Consider the following 20,398-nt stretch of genomic DNA (forward strand, 5'->3'; position numbering starts at 1 on the left):
AAACACTCTTAAACATGTGGCAAGAAGTAAATGTTATTCTACTAGTTAAATTTGCTACGCACTTTTTTTTTTTTTGCAGTGCTTGGGATCTGAAAACAGAATGTGCTGTCATAGTGTTTTGATAGACATGGCCAGTTTAACCCAAGGGTTCGACAGCCTAATGTGGGCTCCGTGGCAGAGCGGAGGAAGGCGGAGGGACCCAGGCCAACAAAGTACCACATGTATTTTCCGAAAAAGCAGCCCAACACAGTCCAAATGGCTCTACGTGGTTTAACGCCATTTCATTCCATGACCTCTAAATCCTCAAAGAGAATTATCACATTATAGCATTCCAACACGCCCAATTTCCCAAAATACAGCTCAAGGCTTTTCCACTCTGACTCTGCTTGTTGTGGTTTTGGGAAAACACTTCAATCATCCCCGCTGTGTTTTTTTTTTTTTTTTTTTGTTTACTTCAGGTATTTATACATATATTTGCTCTCTCTCTCGCCGGTCTTTGTCATCTTGCCTCTGTTTCTGTCCAACTACTTGTCCTTTCCACTCAGAAATGCAATATACCCAAAACCCCAAAGAGAAAATGACCCCCCTTCTGTGCTTGAAGCAAATACCAAGTCAAAGACAGCTCATTGTCACCCACTTATGGTGTCACGTCCACTAGGGCATGAAGGCACACAATAACAATTAAACCTCAGTCTATGAGCGTGGCGATTTTATTTTAGCACAATTCTTTGTTTTTCCTCTGTGCCCTAGTGTTTGTCTTGCAGTGCTTGGCTTCAGTGACCTCCAGACTTTTATACATTCTACATACGTTCTTTCTCCAACCTTTTTGTTAATTCTGCACTCTCAAACCTCATCGCAGGTTTTTCCTGCGTTTTCCCTGCAAAACGTACCAGCCAGCGTCTGTCTGGTTGTGATTTAGGGCAACATGGAAAACATTGGGAATGTATGAAAAGTTATGGTGTTCAGATTGTGACCATAACTGCTTTATCCGAACCATGTGGCGGCGTTCGGTGCCACGCCATAATGGCATGATTGAAAAGGAGTTAAAACTGTGGTCACAATCCACTCGGATATGACTCTAGAGGGGTCTCCAAAGTTCAGCGCTGTCTGTTTCATAGCGAATCCATTAACTGTTCCAATACGCACGTCGCGGAGTGGGGAGTGATCTGATAGAGCAGGGGCTCTTTCTTCAGATTTATGCTGTCATGAGTGGGCATGTATCACCGTAACCCTGCTGCTGTTTCTATGGTTTCAATTTATCTACTGTAAACAGCAGGAAGGAGATTTGTCATAAAAGGTTTTAAAGAAGAAAAAAATAGCCGTACGCAGAGCAAAAAAACCCTTTATGAATATACCATTGTAATCACATCTGGGGTCCTGTATTTTTTCCCTCTAATACTTGCACTAATTGAGACTCAAATGGCAGCGACAGCAAGACAGCTAATTACCATCCTTTGTAATGAAGCAAATGGCAGATACTGAGCCACGAGCCACTGTTCTAAGCAACACCCCGCTGTACCAGACATAAAAGCAAACACAAATATCTAATTATGCCATCATCTCCTAATCGCTCTCCTGTTCCGTTGCAGACGTCACATTAATTGGTGGCCCGCACTATTGGTCAGCTCGCGTTCGCTCCGACGATGTGGACAATTAGAGGCGGGAGGAAACCCGCGGCTCATCAAATCTGTGATAGTTGACGCATCACGTCTCATCTAACTCAAAAATGAAATGTTATGGAAATGCCGCTGTGACATCCCGGCTCCCAGACACGGGACGCGTCCCGGCAAAAAAAAAAGAAAAGTATCTTCATTGTGTCGACTCAGTCAAACACTGCTAATAAGGAGCCGCAGACAGGACAGCGAGAGTATGTTTCGGGTGTGCAGAAAATACCCCGTGCAATGGCAGGTAAGATCCGTTTTCATCAAAGCGGTAACCTTTTACTTTGCATAGGGAATAAATAATCATATACAGCAGGTTCAAAGACACAAAAACAGAAAAACACACACATCATGTCAGCTGGAATCAGTGATTATCTCTCCTTTCATCTGAGGCTGCGGCGACAAAGGCAAACATTTCTTTTCCACTGACAAGCTATGTAAATAATATTTTATAAAGTGACTTTATCCTGCCACAAAGCATTGTAGAGGTCCTTAGTTGCGTTTTATATAAAGTGAACGAACAGTGTTTTTCATTCCACTTTTCCTCCATCTACCAAACATGTCAGACTGAGGTTAAATTATTTCAATGTTGCTGCTTTTCCCGCTTGCCACTTGTATGGAGACTCAAGAACAAAGCGTAGCATGAACTGACACTAAAAGAGTACACCATCTTAGCTGATTATCTGAAACAATAAATATTTTGTTTTACTCGTGCGCTCTTAAACCCCGACGTCGACTCACATGCTTCTGGTTTGTCATCGGATGCCTTCCGGTCTCGCTACTCTGATTCCGTTTGTTACCTCCCGGGCTCACTGAGAGCCCCAGAGACCTTGAAACGACAAAGCTTAGCTGATCCGAACGGTAAATATTTCATGACCTTACAATTACATGAAATCAAATCTAGGCAAAAAGCTGTTCATTTATATTGCATTATCAAAGGGGTGGAAGACAGGGGGTGGGGGGTGAGAAAAAAAAAAACAGGGTGGAAAGGGGTGAAGTGGGTATATCTATGAACCTCCCGAACTCTAATTAGTCTGTGTGGCCCAAAACAAGAGAGGGAGGAATAAGTGCACGGGCTCGGGATAATTAAGCGATTGTGAGTGGCATGTACGTGAGCTGTCACTCCAATTGCCAGCCATGTCACACTTGGCAACACAACCGCGACCGGACAGCCGCCCCGCCGTCTTTGATCTGGGCTCATGCATACGAAATCAGGTCAGGCCGTAGTCACACGCATTCACACACACACACACACACGCACACGCACACACACACACACACACACACACACATTAATGGATAGTAAAGAGGGAGTCTTTACAAAACGGCCACAGTACTAGGACCTTTGTAAAGGGAGACTGACAGTCAAGCATGCACAGGAAGAAAGGGAGGATAAAGGAAAAGAATAGAAAAGGGGAAGAAAGGGATGAATTTGACAAATCCACTCAAGACTTCAGAGAGACTACGATTTAAAACAGTGTACACACACACACACACACACACACGAAAAAACAGAGCTCAACTTACAGCTTCCGACTTGGGTTTGACCACTTTCATGTACGCTCCTCTTGCCTGCGCCTCCATCATTTCCTTTTGGGTCACTTTCCTGGTGTCCAGAAACTTCAGCTGGGGCAACTTGTGCAGAACAAAGTGCCTGTGTGGAAAAAAACAACAACGATTCAACTTAAAACTGCACCGCCGCCTTACAAGGTCTCCTTGTAGGCCCGCGCTTGACAAACAGAGAATCTAAAGAAGTGTGTAAAGCGTGACACACTAATCAAACTGACACACATTCTAATATGTAAATGCACGCATCAACGGAACTTGAAAAGGATGCCGTGTTTACCGAGATTTAATGGCGGTGCAGATTTAATGGTGATATTTTGTTTGTATGTAATAACCTTCAAAGCCGATAAGAATAAGTACGACATATAAATAGCACGAAAGGAGATACAACCCGCCTGCCAGAGCTGTCATTCTGGCAGCATCACAGATATCTCTCTAAGCTTTCAGACGTACTCTTGTCTTTCATTGGGAGGGAGAGAAACGTCAAAAGATAATGGTTGGAATACATAGATGACAACAGATCCTTTCACAGGCAGGCAGGGATAGAGGAACTAGTATGTCAGGGATGAGCTGCTGGCCAAAAAGGGACATGCATGCAGCACCTAAGTGGAGGGTGAGAAAGGACGGGGAATATGGGCACAGACAAGACCTGCTTGCAAAGGGCCGTGACAAATTGTTGACGGCGATGGCGATGAGGGGAGATTGCAAAGCCCGTGTCAAGTTTTCAACACCTGAGGATTATAAGGAGGGGATGCATTTATCACATTTAGACACGGAACAGAACATATCTCCATTCCAAATGTAACGAACAAAACAACCACATAAACAATAAAACAACAAATAGATCAAACGCACCGACAGGAAGATTATTACAGGGTAAAACGAGCTCTTCCTAACGAGAGCTCCCTATCCGATGAGAGCACCAGCACTTAAATACAAGAGGCCCCAATCCCATCCTGTGTCTCCGTCCCTGTAAAAGGACTTTGTTCCGGGCATTTCTATGATGAAATGTGAAGATGCCCTTGGGAGACATGCAGGGGGGGTTATTCTCCATAGGTAACCTACCATCACAGGGTCAGAGCAGATGACAAGGCTCTGTCAGCCAGTAGGGATATTAATGATTCAAACCAACCAAAGAGGGAGGGTAAGAGAGCACAGGAGGGGGTAGGGGGGGAGACGACTGGAACAAAAACCCAGACTTTATTTAGGGATATCAAACATGTGATGACAACAATATTATGTTTGCTGCCTTGGAAGTAGATTTAGTATAGGAAACTAGATAAAATATTATGTTATTGTTATCTTTAAAGAACTGTGAAATTTGATAGCGATAACATGGGAAAAAAGACACGTTTCTTAGACAATAGACATATGATGTAACTAATACTGTGGGGGATTTTTTTAAATACATTTATTTTGATAATTAAATGTATTTATTTCAGTAATATATAGTAGTTACATAGTTGGATAAGTGATTGTTGTGAAAACATTTAAACACACGGAAATATTTATTTATTTTTTTGGAAAACTTCATCCTCCATGTTTGTTGAATTGTACTGCATTTTGCCTGTAAAATACTACAAAGAGAGACATGTTCTTCTCTGGTAAATAGTAAACTTATTTAACTGGAATGACTTAAGATTACGAAACTATAGAACCCATAAAGTAAACTGCCTCTAATCAATGATTACACTTACTTTTACATCTATGGAAGATAATAAAACAACATTGTGGACATTGTGGGCAATTATTATGCAGCTGCATTAGGACACTTTAAGAAAATAAAAGGTTGAGTGAGCACAAAGTGCAGCTGGTGGTTGAGGCACCTGAGGCACATGCTCTTTGATCCGCCGCTAAAGGAGATCATACTAACTGATAGCTTTCCTCAAGATAAGAGGTTAAAATGTCACAAAGAAATACGTTAATCGTTACACATCACAGAATCGGAGGGAAAAGACAGGCTGGGTTACATCTATTGTCACAACATTTCCAGGTTTCTCAAATAGACAATTTTCTTGAGGAGACCTATCACAATGATCACTACCCATTGTGAACATATAATATTACAGCCTTGTGTTGTTGTAGTACTGCAAATGGCCACTGTGCGTACGGATGGTCGGCAAAGAACGGGGCAACGTCTGACCTCTGCACACACTACACAATACTGTATGAATGAATATTATGTTTCTATGTCATTGCACTAATTGGGGCACCGATGCAACGCATCAGGGTATTTCACTTGAGAGACCGAGAGCTCCCGAGGCATTGGGCTGGGTATTTATTGCCCAAGGCCAGTGCTGTCACGACCTGCATGCAGCCTAACCTTGTCAGACATGAAATCTGCATCACGCTCAAATTGATGTTTTACTATGTGACACATTATGAATATTACATTACAGGACCCTAGACGTTGTCAGTCAAAACAGAACAGCTTTTCTCACCAGCAAGATAAGCATGTGAGGGGGGGGGGGGGGCAAAGTGAGAGGGGTGGGTGTTGAGGGAGGACGGCAGACAAAAAGAGAGAAAAAAGATTATTCAAGAAAGGCATGGTTGGTAAATGATTAATAGGCAACACAGAGTCAGAAACAAGCACTTAGGGCTAAAACAGACAAAAGAGAGTATGCTTTTCGCCTTTTATCGCATTTCATGTAAAGGACCCTGACAAATGGTGGTCATATTGCATGGCTTGAGGCCTCGCTTGATGTTTAATGCATCGTCTGCTCTGGTAAGGCAGGGTAGTAAACACTCATTTGTGGTGGTGACTAGTCACACATGAAATCCATTTTGCAAACTGGAGTGTAGGGGGGGGCCGGTTGACAAAGCTTTTAGAGTGATGTGGTTGAATCCACAGTCTGCTTGTGAAATGCAGGGGGCTGGATGTTTAAAAAAAGGAACATCTCCAAATCCATTACTTACAAAAAGCTATCAGTCCGAACGGCTTAGTATCAAAACTGTCGGACTGAAAATACAAACGCGCGCTCACACGCGGGACATTATCTATCCACGTATCTAAACGGGTTCAGAGTAATAGCTGTCCCTTATTTATGTATGACATCGCTATAGTCCATGTAGCAACTGACCTGTATCTCTGGTAGTCGTCCTCGTCCTTATCCGGGCTGACCAGCTGGTTGGGGCAGGCCTCATTTCCCAGCAGGCTTAGGTACTCCAGTGACGGGGTCACATCAGCCAAGTGTTCCAGCAGGGCCTCGATATCAGTCAGGTGTCAAAGGGCGGATGTCAAGGACCAACGCTGTTAATTACATTAGCATTTACTACCCGCGCGGCCCCTCCCGGGCCTGTCTGCCCTAAAACGCGTCACTGTCAAATTTACCGAGGTGCTCAAAGGGGCTAGTCACTGGCTTTGTGAGACTGGGCAGACAGAGGGGCAATTTAAGGTGCAGGCTTTGGCATATAGCAGTGACACAATTTGGCTGCTGCTGCTCTCTCTCCCCCTTTTTCTCTCGATCTCTTTCATTTCCTAGGTGGCCGGGTGCAGAACAGTGACAAAATGATGGATGCCCTGTGGTTCAAACAGTCCGTGCTTCCCAGAGCCGTGCTGTGGAAAAACTTTTTTTTTCTTCGCAAAAACGTGGAAAAAAACAAACAGCCCCTAAGCAGGCACATTCATCACTAATACATTCGCCTGGAAAATTGAGCCCCAAAGTGTCAAAATACAACTGCACTAATGCAGTGCTCGAGCTTTAAAATGGCACTGTGCCACGACAGGATGTACATAATTGGCCTATTAGCATGTGCCGACCACTTCACAACCGAACTCAGCACACAGTCCCAGACGCACACTTCAAGGAGCCCCAGTTTTAATGTTGACTCTGGAAGTGTGTGTGCGTGTGCGTGTGTGCGAGAGAGAGTGAACATCGTTACCCAGCAGGATCTGCATAACCAGAGGAAACAGGACACATTGCTAAACCTGTTCTGAAGCTCAGATGGGAAGTTCACACATTTCTGACTGATCATAAGCAGCCTGGCGCTGTGTGTACGTGTTGAATTTCAGGGTGGCTGCGCGGCGCTCTGGTTTCCACCGTGTTTACTTTGGGTGGCGAGGAGAACGCACAGGGCCGCGATAATCAATGAGCCGAAATGCGAGCGCGTCCTTCGATCGTTTACTGACGAATCAAACAGCTGATTGGTTTGATGTCAGTGAGGTAAAGCAGTGTTATAATAATGCACACATCAAAATACCCTGAATTTTAAATGACTGATATTACCATCTCATTCTTTGGATGCAGGCTCATTTTAATCCAACACCTTCTATTCCCTTTGAAAGTAAAAAAACCCCCAAAAAAACACATTTGTTATGTTGACTCTAAAATCTGATTCCACTAGAGGTCCCTGTGGTTCAAAAACTAGTCCTGTGCTGTGTGGAGCCGTGTGACAGCCGAGTTCCTCTGCTCTTGTTTTTAAAACGCACAGTGCTCCCTGCAAATGCACAACATTAAATACTCTGAGACGAAAGCAAGCCGACAGATGAATGTAACTAAAACACACTGTCGATTCTGGTCCCGTTGTGTCTGTAATCTATGTCTGCATAGTCGACTGCAAATCAGAATGAGAAATGGGCCGGAGTGATTAGTTTGAAAGGATATCTGGTTCTTATTGAGTGTTAGGGTGTGGAGGTTGGGTAACCTGGGCAACCGGAGGTCGTTTCCGAGCAGATTGTTGTCGACGATCAGCTCTTCCAGCTCGGTGAACATTTTGAGGGCCGCCAGTGACCTGCAATGATAAGGCAACAGGAAAAAAACTGTTACAGCTCTAAATCTGGTCAGCTGTTATTGTGCAAGAAATACATATTTCAGCCGCCCTCTTTCATGCGCCGGGAGAGTACGGGTCCGGGCCTGTCAGGGAAGTGAATGACAAGAATTAGTGGTGCTGAGCTCCCCTGGCATGGTGAGGCATCCTTCAGCGGCTGGCAGGATGAGGGATGGGGGTCACTTGTGAGTAGCCAGGATTCAAAACAAAAGGCTTCAGAAATGCGGCGGGCAGGATGAATTTGTCAATGTCTTGTGCCTTGAGGCGCCCAGTTTCGCCTGACCCTAACCCTCCATTCCCAAGACAAATCACTCTGTCACAGTTCACCTTCACTCCCCAGACACAAATTTAACTTGTCATCCATCATTTTCACAGAGGAACCGGAATACACCCGCAATCACAAATGGAATGGAAGGGGAAACTTTTTTTTGCAACTCCACGGCGATAGGGGTTAGTGTTGGGATTTTAACATCAAAGGACTTTTTTTTAAAGGAGGTATTTTTCCTTTCCACTTCTTTTTATGACAAATTGCAAAGAGGGGTGAAAGGTCATCTCGATTCTTTTCCTCTCTGTCTCTCGCACACACACATCTACACACACACACACACACACACACACACACACATTCACGCAGGCATAAAAATGATGGAGGGTGGTGTTTGGAGTAATGTTAGGGCTTCCTGCAAAGTTCAAGCCGTGGAAGGTGCACAAAGGCAATGTGTGTGTTGTCTAATCTGTCAAACTGTCAGCGTGCCATGTTAAAAGTGTCCTGGGTGACTTCATTGACATTTAAATCTGCTGGAACTTGACACATACGCTTCTCAAGAATTATTTCCAACAGTTTGTAAAACAGGTATTTTTCAATGAATTAAATATATTTGTGATATATTAATTATTTACTCCAAGCTAAAAAAAATATTGTAAATTCTACATTATAAGTATATTATAGTATGTTAGTTCTAAAAGCAGACAGGCAACCTTGGCATAAGTTACGTAAACATAAATTCCAGTGAACAGTGTCACATTGCAACATGACAAACTCAAGGTACAGCGAGGACTTTAACAGCTGCAGCGTGAACTACTGCTCCTCTCCGGATCTGCCTTGTGTCAACGGCTGCCATGGTACACACCGGCTTAGGGCTATGCAAATATAACAACTTTATCATGACAATCTGCACACAGATGGCACAGAGCAGTAACCTGCGTGGGGGACAGAGCATAATATGCACTTATATTCAGTATAATGAATTCAGTATGTAATGTACATATTGAAAAACATTACATACTTTTACGTAGCCAGACCGAGTGTGTTCATGCACCGTCTGCTGTTTCTCGTGTGCTTTTTCCTGACCAATCAGCTTGCACTCCACCCATATGTAGTCCTTGGCCCAAAAACGCACGGAGCGGACACACTGGCAGCAACGTTTGAACTACAAAGCCAAATGTTGCAACTATCTTCTCAGGTGCAAAACAACAAATAAGCGATTCACTGTGGACTATCGGGGGGGGCTACCTCGTTTCAAAAGGCATCAACATTTTGCAAATACGCACACTTGATACCCACAACAACAACGGCTGACAGCACCTAGCCAGTGTACTGGCAAAGCCGTGAGCTGACAACCTCTTATCAGGTCTGATTAATGCGCTGGCAAGATGGATGAATAGAGAGATGTGCCAGTTTTAGGACATCCTACCCCGTTTGCTTGTTTTTCCCAACATGGTGCTTCTCACTTATGAAAGCAAAAATGCCCATCACAGAGAGGAAAATGAAAAAAACAACACAAGATAGATAAATGCTTTTATAATTTCCCCATTTGTGTTACTCTCTGGTCATATTGTTAGCCCTCTTTTATTTTCGAGTGGGCTGTTGGTCCAAACTAGCATTAGAAAACAAACTTTTATATTTCTCTGTACAGTTATTGCATTTGTATTGAATTTGGTACAGCATGCAATTTATTTGTGAGCATTATCTTCGCCAATGCGTATGCACACATGCTATAGGATAAACATTCAAACATTTTCTGTGAACAGAGGTTGCTTACTAACTATTGCCACCTGTAAGTGTGTGTGTGTGTGTGTGTGTGTGTGTGTGTGTGTGTGTGTGTGTGTGTGTGTGTGTGTGTGTGTGTGTGATGGGCTGCAGTCCTGTGGGTTATGTTATTAGCTGCTCGGTTAAAGGGAGCCGCATGACACAGGAGGGAGCCTTATTAATTGTTGTTTTCATGTCACCACTGCTGCGTGCACTGGCTGATTTAATCAGTTAAATTCACAGCCAGGGGAGAGCCACTGACTCCCATCCAGCATTAACTACAGTGTGGGGATTGAACTTCTAATACTCTCCAGCTTTCTGTGCTCTCTCTGCAGATTTCCATAGCTGGTTTCATTACGTTTTATAAGCTTTCTTGTTTTAATGTGCAGCTTGGAAAACTAACAAAGTTTAAGCACTGCAGTAAAAGTACTTCACTTAAAAAAAAAAAAAGCAAAAACTAATGAGCATAATCGACTCAAGTCCCAGTGCTGTAGAGGTTTGATTAATGGCAAACTCAGGCATAACAAGGATACATTTTATAGGAAATATATACATTATTCTAATGTTATTTGATGTAACTCACCTTCTTTAAAAATGTTGTGATTATAGTGATAATACAAATATTCAGTAATGTAGCTTTAGTTCCAGTGCAATGGTACATACTACAACTAGTCACTTATGTTCATGTACATCATCAGCTATGAAAAAAATAAGTAGAACCTTTTCACTTAACGCAATAGGAAAAATCTCACAAACACCATATGAAAAACAAATTTACTCTCACATCACATTGCATCGCCTCATTGTACAAATTCAGAAAATGATGATTCCTATAGTAACATGCGATCACATGCATTTGATCAAGCCTCCAACTAGCAAGGGAGCGACAGAGATGGGCGGTAGCTTTAACGAGGTGAGGCGATGAATCCTCTCCTTGTTAAGATAATTATGATCAGCCTCATTGTCAGAGCTAATACTTCACACAGGCTGTCTTTACACTCCGACTAGCACTTAGCCTGTGTAAGCTCAGCATCATACATCATACCCTGATGTGCATCAGCGTGTGTGTGTGTGTGTGCGTTTGAGCTTACATAGGTAGTGCATGTATGTATTGAAATCTCCATTATCTTCTAAGGTCCTGTCTGCTGAGCACACAGAGTACATAGACCAATATTTAGCCGGAGCACAGACTCAGCACAGGAAGCAGGAGAGGATGTGAGACACCAGACAAGGACACTGGAGAGGAGACACTGACCCAGAGAGCAGCCCTGCCAAATCAATACACTAATACTAATGCAGACATAGTGATTGATGAACCACTGCTGACAACACCGGGAAGAAAACTCTCGACCATTATTGGCTGAAATGTCAGTCACTCCTGCCAATGGTGTGCGCTAGTGTCATGTCATATATCCTCAGGCAGCGGATGAAAAATGGAGAACGGCAGCCTTGGCTCTTTTACATGAGTCACACAGTCTTCTCAGTCTTATGCCCGCCGCCTTTGAAACTGTTACCTAAATGGATGTAATTGGCATTTTTTAGAAACTCCAAAGACATCGGGTTCAATATGGAGTTTGTCAAAAGCCGTAAATTACAGCGCTATAATGTAAAACCACCTTTAAGTCTTTCCCATTACTGAAATGGTGATAGAGATCGCAGAGGCAACATCCCTGCAGCTAACACCGCCATACTGAAAACCTTCACTTGGGTCTAACGTATATCAAAAAACGCACACAAACACTTTGAAAAGCCTGAGAGCCCTCCCAGCTGCGGTCCGCCGTTAAAAGTCTGACGTCCTCTCGAGGGTCACGGTGGCGCAGGAAAGCAAATGCACCGTTATTCTAAACGGAGGGACAGAGCTGCAGATTGACAGGCGTAATGACGTCCTGTTCAGAAGGCAACAGATAAATGTTTGATGAATTGACCAATACTGGGGCCCATGATGGCCTTCATATGTGCATAATGGACTATTCAGAGCACATTTCAGATTGCCTGCCAGGATAAGGTACTGTAATGAATGGGAAAAGGAACTGGACCTGGGAAACCCAGTATGTGGACTGGCTTTAATAAACTTAATAAGAAAGGTGAATGTGGGAGGGCTGGGTGGGGAGGGAGGAAGGAGAGATGGAGAGACAGTCAGCCTGAAATAGTCAACAGATATTCACATGGTTCTCTATACACAGCAAAATATCACTCAATCCCAATCAGTTATTCAATAAATGAGGCAAATTCTAAACAATTAAAGTCATTATCAGACAGATTACAGTAGAAAGAGTAGAAATATACTGACTTTCAAGAATCAAGTATGTCTAATGTGCATAATCATGTCCTGTTTACTATCACTGTGTAAAGAAAATCTTTAGTTTTCCCCCCTTGTTTTACATAATCATCTCTAATAGTCTTAGATCAAGACATCTGTATTTCATCACTCTGAACCACAACAAAAACAAATAAAGATGAAAAAACAACCAAAATACAGCATCAAAACACTATCCGGAATAGCTTGTGGTAAATAAAATGGCATTATCTGTAAAGGAAATTAATGCCCTGAAACCCGTCAAGCCTCTGACATCCCTCCTACCACCTCCACACGCAGCGCTGATCGGGTCGGTTCCAGCACTCTTCCCTCAAGCTACACTTTATGGCCTATACGTGTCTCCGTACATGCATCTCTGATGGCGATGGTGAATTAGACTGTCATTATCTGTCTCCATCTCCCCGGCAGCTCTCCCTTTTCTCACCCCCACCCTCCCCCTCACATCCAGACAGCGGCGTGGCACTCCTCTTTCTGTATTGCTAGGCCTCAGGTGGCAGTCATTTAAAGATCACAAGTCCAGGACACACGTAGCCCTCCTGAATGCGTGTCAATTCACACATGGAAAGGGGATTACACGTCTCCTCCTAGGCAACCGCAAATTACTATTAATGGCAATGCAAATCATTAGAGTACGTTTGGCGCCGCCAGCAAATCTCTCCTTTATGTGGGTTCACCCTTAATCTGTTTTAAATATTGCGCTATGCTTGCTCCTGATAGCCTGTGTGGAGAGCTGCAAAGCTGTCAATTGGAGGTGGCATGTCAGATTAAACTTTACATAGAGTTACATCATTTGCAACATATATATATATATATTTGTTTTAGAGAGCATAAACAAATCCAAGCAAAGAAGAAATCTGTTAAATGTAATTAAGTAAGTTGATGTTGATGAAGAAGACATAGATCACCCCTAATTACTAAAACGTTATGCGAGGTTATTATGTGGATTGAATTGCTGGAAATGTCTACGCCGTGGTGCGTCTGTCCAACGTTTAAAGCTAGCGTTCAACGTTTGAATGATAATACCACTGTGGATCCAGCAGTGTCTGAGTTATAGACTACCCCCGTGGATATCTCCTGCTGAGTGTGCGAGGTTAATATTCTCTCTCAATGTCATTAGCGCTGGCAGAGGGGCTGAGAGCACCGTGAATCAGACAGGGACTGATCCTGTCAATTCACTCACACACACACACACTTATACACACACACACTTATACACACACACACACACACACACACACACACACACACACACACACACACTTATACACACACACACTTATACACACACACACACACACACACACACACACACACACACACACACACACACACACACACACACACACACACACACACACACACACACACACAAAGAGCCAGGGCCAGACAAAATCAAAGCGACTGTACTGAGGTCAGCATCACTGGGGCCTCATGCTTCCGCTTGCATTTCCAATCCCTGTCTGATTAACGGCCCTGGATCAACCCTGGCCAAGGGATAAGGACTTGACAGACATTCCTGTCAGGTCCAACCTCATAAGCCTTGCTTGACCCCGGTTTGGCCCGGGATGAAGTCTGAGCTCCAATAAGGGCCTGACTGAGAGGTAGGAGAGCGTTGCCTCTTTCCCAGCGAAGGGAGTTGTGGAGAGATCACTGCAGAAAGGTGTCTCTTTAAAAGTTTCCGCAAATGAGGTATGTTACGTGGCCAGACAGAATGGCAGCTGCTTCCAATGTACGTTGTGAAATACATAATCAGACAAGGGAGGCGAGCGCTACAGCGAAGCCAGGCTCCTTCACAGCCGATACAATACTTCCCCTTCCTCACGCTCGCCATGCTGTGCTTACAGAACGGCCATGCGTCTTGTGAATGTTTGTATTGAAAGATTAGTTGTCTATCCACATGACAAACGCCCTACTCCGTCAGTGAGCGGGAGCTGAAAATCAATTCGCCGATGCCATCTCAGTCAGCGAGGACATCAATGCAGCACAAACAAGCACACGCGCGAGCTCCCTCACGCATGCTACACACATCTTTAAGTGCATATAATACGATAACATTACAGCGACGGGGTCAATGGGTACGCTACGGATTAAACAGGGAGTTTTTCATGAATAAAAGAACGCACAGACGTATAGATGTACACGGATGCATGTAGCTGGAAATGAACTTGTGTACTCTTGCAATAAAATAAAGGAACCATTAAATAATGGATGCCAGCGATCTGTGAGAACGGATCCCTCAGTGCCCCGTCTGCCTGCGCGCTCTGTCATTACAGTGTTCAGGCTCGGTGCTTGTCAACATTTCCCTGAGAGGGGGAGCCATCCCGCATTAGGTTTGAGTGAGTTCAACTGTCAACTGCCAGCCATTTGTATGCCTCAGCATCCACCTAATAGCAAATAATCACTACCCTGTGCTCTCTTCGTGGCAAATGATCGATGTTGTCTTGAAGTCTGATGGATGACCCTGCCATGGTGATGTCCAGGCATGCATTAAAAACCACCTCTATGAAATGCCTGTCAGTCTGATGAGGACGGCGCTAAAAAAAAGAAAAAAAAAAGAAGAAATATCACAGGCACTTGCACAAACTGACACTGAGGAATACATGCACACAGAAAAAGGAGGGTAATGGACAAAGTGAAGCTATGATTCAAACAATAAAAAAAATTAGAAAAACCTAATTTCTTTATATTAGTGGAAAATGTGATAATGCGACAGGACCCGTGGTGTGATTGGTGGACGGCGTTACGAGAGGTAGACTGCTCGAGTACCACCTGGGAGGCTTCGTTTCCTCCTCTCACCCTCTCTCCCGCCTTCCGCCTCTCTAACACACAAACAGCTCCCTATTACCCCTCCCTATACAGATTAAAATGCACAGCACCACCATCTTTGATCTCCCACTTGCTGACACAAATCCTTTCAAGCCCCAACATTTTCCTGCAAAGGTAATTAGTGCTAATTAAAAAGTTTCGAAAGCAGTCTACGACTGCTGTTGATGCCGCCGCTGCTGGTGCTCGGGTGCGCCCTCCGTCAGATCACCCATCTACCCCCCCATGCAGGTCCTGCGGATGCGCGTGTCAGCTGTGTTCCTGCCTCTTTTCTGCAAATGATCCCATAACTAGACGACACCAGAACGTTCGCAGGATGAAATCTGGAAGCCCAGTAAGGGGTCTCGCTGGCAGTTCTTCCCCCCCTCCCCTGACAGACCTGAGCTCTGCAGGAGAACATGTAATGACACATGTAACAAATACAAATCCCACAAATAGAACAGGTGTAGTATTTAATTGGGATTACCTAGCTTGGGGGGGCTTGTAAACACGGAGTAATTAACTTGATAAGGGATTCAATTTGCTGAAAATATCATTGCAGAGAAACGTATCATTTAGTATGAGCCGCAATTTGCATAATGATAACAAATGCAAAGACTCCAAGTTCTTTTGGCATAATGAATAAACACATTAGTGATTAAAGAACTTCCTGTTTAGTGTGATTACAATGATTTGAGATAAAGATATAACTTGAGCAGTCCAACAGTACTATCATTCATTCAACCGCCTGCCTTATTGCTTTCATCAAGCCATTATTAGGATATAATTAGCTGCCTTCCTAGCATATTATTAAGTGGCTTGCTGAGTGTCAGGTACAGAGGCGTCTCAGAAATGACATGCAAAAAAAAAAGCAATATCGTTCCACAACGTTTCAAAAAGATAATTACATAATCTCAGCGTGGAGAGCAAACAGAAAAGTGATAATTAGACAAGTATTCCTGCCAATTAAAATATCAAGCCTTATTTTTTTTCCCCCCAGCATGCATGGGAGTATGCCGCACTTCGGTGTTCAAAATAATATGATCTTATTGCTCATGTAAATTCATCATAGAGAAATCGATACAACACCATTTAGCAGAAGCTGGGACGCTCTCAGGGCCTTCGTAACCTGTTAAGCTAACGAGTATGTTGCTTTTCCAAGACGACAATGAAAGCCAAGAGTAAGTTTTAGTTCTAACGAGCTATAAATAGGCTTCGTGATTGACATGTAGGTGTGCCAACAAGAAAAAAGCAGAGAAACAACAAAGTTATTGATTTGACCTTTGGGATAGTTCCTTCGTTCATTATAGTTATTTTTTATTTTTTGCCTCGTCTTACACCTCGGAAGGAGATAATAGAACATGTCACGGCACAAGGCAGTTTGAAATTGAATGCCATCATTTTAATTTAAATGTTACATTCTGGGTGACATCTCTGTCAATGAGTAATTGGCCCCGGATCCCGGTTTTGGATGTACATATTTATCATTCAGCGTGAGACACTCAAAGGCACGGACAGATATGCCACTATGATGAGATGACAGTCGGATGTGGGAGAAGAAAAAAAAAATAGAACTGCAAATCAACAGTCGCGCTGTCAGTTAAGCTTTTTGTCACAAACTTGCATATAAACACGCGTGATTAGAAACGAGCGAACGAGCTGTAGGCTGGAATCAGTGTCCTCGCTCCGGAAGTGTGTAAACAGGCTTATTTGATCCAAGCAGAGCAAATATATTCAGGAGACAGACTTAGAAGAAAATCAGAGTAAATGATGGACACTTATATTGGGAGAACACTCTGTACATTGTGACAAACTGCGTAGTCAGGGAGTGCAATTGTGGAATATTTGACACAAGTCACTCACTTACTTATATATATAGTATAATATAAGCTATGAGAAACTAAGCTATAACACATGAGTGATTCATTGCTTTGCAAACACGTGATCAAGAATGGAGATCAGACAACCTTGTTGCACTGGCAAGTCTCTCTTTCCTGAAGATGGCCTTTCTGTCTCTGGAGTTCCCTGACATGACAGCTTAAAGGGAGGTATGCGATAGCCTATCAGCCCAGTGTAAACCACAGGCAGCAGTGGAGCTCCCTGAGAGAGAGAGAGTGAAAAAAAAAGAATAAATCCCTCCCACCCTCCCTCACTTTCTCCCCTCCCCGCCTCTCTCTCTCTGTGTCTTACCGCTGGCCCATTACCTTTACAGAGTGAGGCTCATTAAAGAAGGCAAGTTGAGTCAAATCTTTCTGTAATTCAGCAGAGGTGAATTGCTGTCAACATCATTAACCGTCATTTCTCCAACTCACTTCAGTACTTATGAAGTGTTCTTTATTGTGTAATGATCCAAATCTCTTCTCTAAATCGGCCCTCTTCAAAGGCCCTGGAGGACATACCACCCATGCAGCCACCTGACATGCTAAAGGGCCAGATTAAACTTGGCTCCATCATTACGCTCCTCTTTGTGTTCAAACCGATCCGGCATTTCATCCCGCGCTTCAGCTGGCAGCCGGCGTTCCTCGGAAGGAACAGAGTGGAAGAGATCAGTGGACCCAAAGAGTTCAGCATATTGGATGTTTCATCTATGTAGGGCCATACCTTCTACTATTGGCGTGTTCGCCTGGTTTGCTGCCTCACATGGGCTTCATTTCTGCCAATGACCTTCCCTCCCTCCCGTTCTGTTTTTCAAATACTGTTTACTGATAGTTCACTGATCTCATGGGGCCATTGGTCAGGCTGGCTCCATGGCTAATTACAGTGAGAGCTGCCCTGCTTGTCATGCTAGATGTCCTCTGAGTCCTGTCTTAAGAGAAGCCTCTTTTGTGCCTCCGCCATTGTGTGTCCCCTTGTGCTCAGTATCATGCTATGAGATGTCCCCCGGGCCTTGTGTTGGGGAAAGCCTCTTTTGTGCGGGCGCCATTGTGTGTCCCCGGTGCTGCACCCCCTGCTAGGTAGGAACAGAGACAAAGTGCAGCGGGGGGATGCTTCTCAGGGCCCTAAGACCTACAGTAAATCTTCAAACAATTTAGACAAACAAAAACGGCTGCTGTGCTGTGGTGAGCGCAGACAAGGAAAAGCAGATGAATAAGCAACATCAATTACTGGAGCTTTGACCTGCAAGCCCCCACACCATGGCACACATTTCACACCAAATCGCCCCAGATTGAAGTTGACACTGCTGGAGTAGAAACACTGACCCCTCACAAGGCTAGCGTTTCAAACTTAAGAGCAGAGAAAGGCGGGGGGGACATAGACCAAGGCCAACGTGGAGGGGAGACAAGGAGGAGGGGTATGAATAAAAAAAAAACACACAAAAAAAACGCATAATAGGTCCTAGTTTGTTTCAAAGTGAGACAAAATGGCTCAATTTGAGCACTTAGGCCATCGAATTGGCCCAGCTGAGGAACAAGAAGAACATGCGAGGGGACAACCGCATCAGGCCACTGATAAGGAGCCTATAAGAGGAACAAAGCCAGATGTCCAGCAGGCTTACCAGTGAACCTGAGTGGGACCGGACCCTCTTTAAAGCTTGTTTTAGCCTCCCAGCTTTACGTCCAAAGAGTGCCGCTTCCCCTGAAGCCTTTTTACTCAGGCACATAAAGCCTCCCTCTACTTTGTAAGCTTGGACAAAGGCAAAATAAACACATGGGTCACATTTGTTCAACACATAGTACACTGCTCTGATAAAAAAAAAGTTCCTCAAAGACCTGTTTCAAGAAAAGAGATACCACTTTAAGTGTAATCTCACTTCCCAATGGTGCACTTTGCAAAAAGAGGCCTATTTTCATTATAACTTTGATTGAAAACAACAAGTGTCTCCAGAGGTGATAAAAGATTATGCGAACCCTATCACTATTTGTCAATACAGTGTTAATTAATCTAATAGCATACTCTGAAAAACATGCCCCATAGTGACTTAGAAGACATGCAGTCTAACAGTGGCATAGCTGCACATTGACACGTTCAGGGGCATCTGGCTCAGGAAAGACACAGTCCTAACAGACTCCCAATTAGCCAGGGGGGAAAGCAGAAAATATGTCTCAGGTTCACAGAGCAAGCGTGAAACTTAATAATATGACATGGCATACAAAAACAGAGCATGTCTTTTTATAGCCACGTGTGAAAATGAAGCAAAAAGAAAAGGAACAAAAAGGGAAAAGGTTCCTGTCTTTTAACTGAAAGTGGGAAAAAAAAATCTTTTGTCTTTTTATTTAATGGCGGATTTAAGTGACATGATAAATGTGATAGAAACACTGTAGTAATAAAAAACGTGAAGGAAACAGATGCAACAATTATAAAAAGACAGGAAAAAGGACAATCATATCACAATTATTATGCGGATGAATGTGGGAACGATCACTTGAATGAGCCCAAAACCAGTTATATGTGAGCACCCATATGAAAACACCTTGTAGTGCACATATATTATTTGGGATCTTATTATTAAACCAAAATGAATTCTATTCTGCTGTAAGATACAAACCAAAGAAAGTCCTTTCTCAATGCCAGATACTGCAGAATTTGCAGCACGTAAAAGGTTAAAATATACATTACATGCACACTCTGCCAAATGTCCATTGTAATAATATGAACATTATGGAGGTCATTAGCAAATGTGATGGAAACCTAAAACCAATTTTGCCTCCATGAAACCATGACACATTGATAGACGGACAAGTCGCTCTTTCAGGCAGAGCAAAGCGTCATTCAGAGAGAATCAAAAGCTGACATTATCGCAAAGTATTTAGCCCCATCTAAAAGCTCCACGGCTTGACTAATGTATAGGACTTAAGTGTGAGCACCTGTTTCAAACAAAAGGGGCCATTCGCATCTTTTCCCCCCTGATCACAGACATTCACACGGAACGATAATGGAGCCTGCGCCAGTCAGTCAGTCAGTCAGCCGTCTTTACAAATGGAAATCCGGAGAAAAGGTGGAGATGGGAATCATTTTATCTAGTTGACACACATTACAACGGAAGAATTTCAAAAGAGTAAGATGGAAGCTCTCAGGTCAATTATGGTGTCAAGGCTGTCAGCTTGCGATGAAATATATACCTTTGAAGAACACTTTACTCGAGGGATGGGGCAAAAAAGGATGGGAAGACGTACTGTTTAACCCAGAGACCATATAAGAATATCGGAGATGATGGAGTAAAACGAGGCACGATAATGGACCATTTTCCCCGAGCACACTTTGTCACGAGGGACAGACGACACCCACTTCCTGAAGGGTAGTATCAGGGAATATTAT

The 20,398-nt window shown here is 43.6% G+C and overlaps 1 protein-coding gene across 2 annotated transcripts in view; it reads right to left on the bottom strand.

Moving 5' to 3' along the window:
• lrmda (leucine rich melanocyte differentiation associated) overlaps nucleotides 1–20,398 on the bottom strand; it is a 189,789-nt gene that overhangs the window by 54,744 nt on the left and 114,647 nt on the right. For both annotated transcript variants that reach the window (XM_084021527.1, XM_084021528.1), the window contains exons 3-5: nucleotides 7,832–7,958; nucleotides 6,308–6,447; nucleotides 3,189–3,315 (exon numbers count right to left, since the gene is read on the bottom strand). In XM_084021527.1, coding sequence (XP_083877653.1) covers nucleotides 3,189–3,315; nucleotides 6,308–6,447; nucleotides 7,832–7,958 — 394 coding nt within the window. The remainder of the gene's footprint in view (nucleotides 1–3,188; nucleotides 3,316–6,307; nucleotides 6,448–7,831; nucleotides 7,959–20,398) is intronic.

This window comes from Eutrigla gurnardus (assembly GCF_963514095.1).
Source record: "Eutrigla gurnardus genome assembly, chromosome: 11".
In the NCBI taxonomy this organism is placed as follows: Eukaryota; Metazoa; Chordata; class Actinopteri; order Perciformes; family Triglidae; genus Eutrigla; species Eutrigla gurnardus.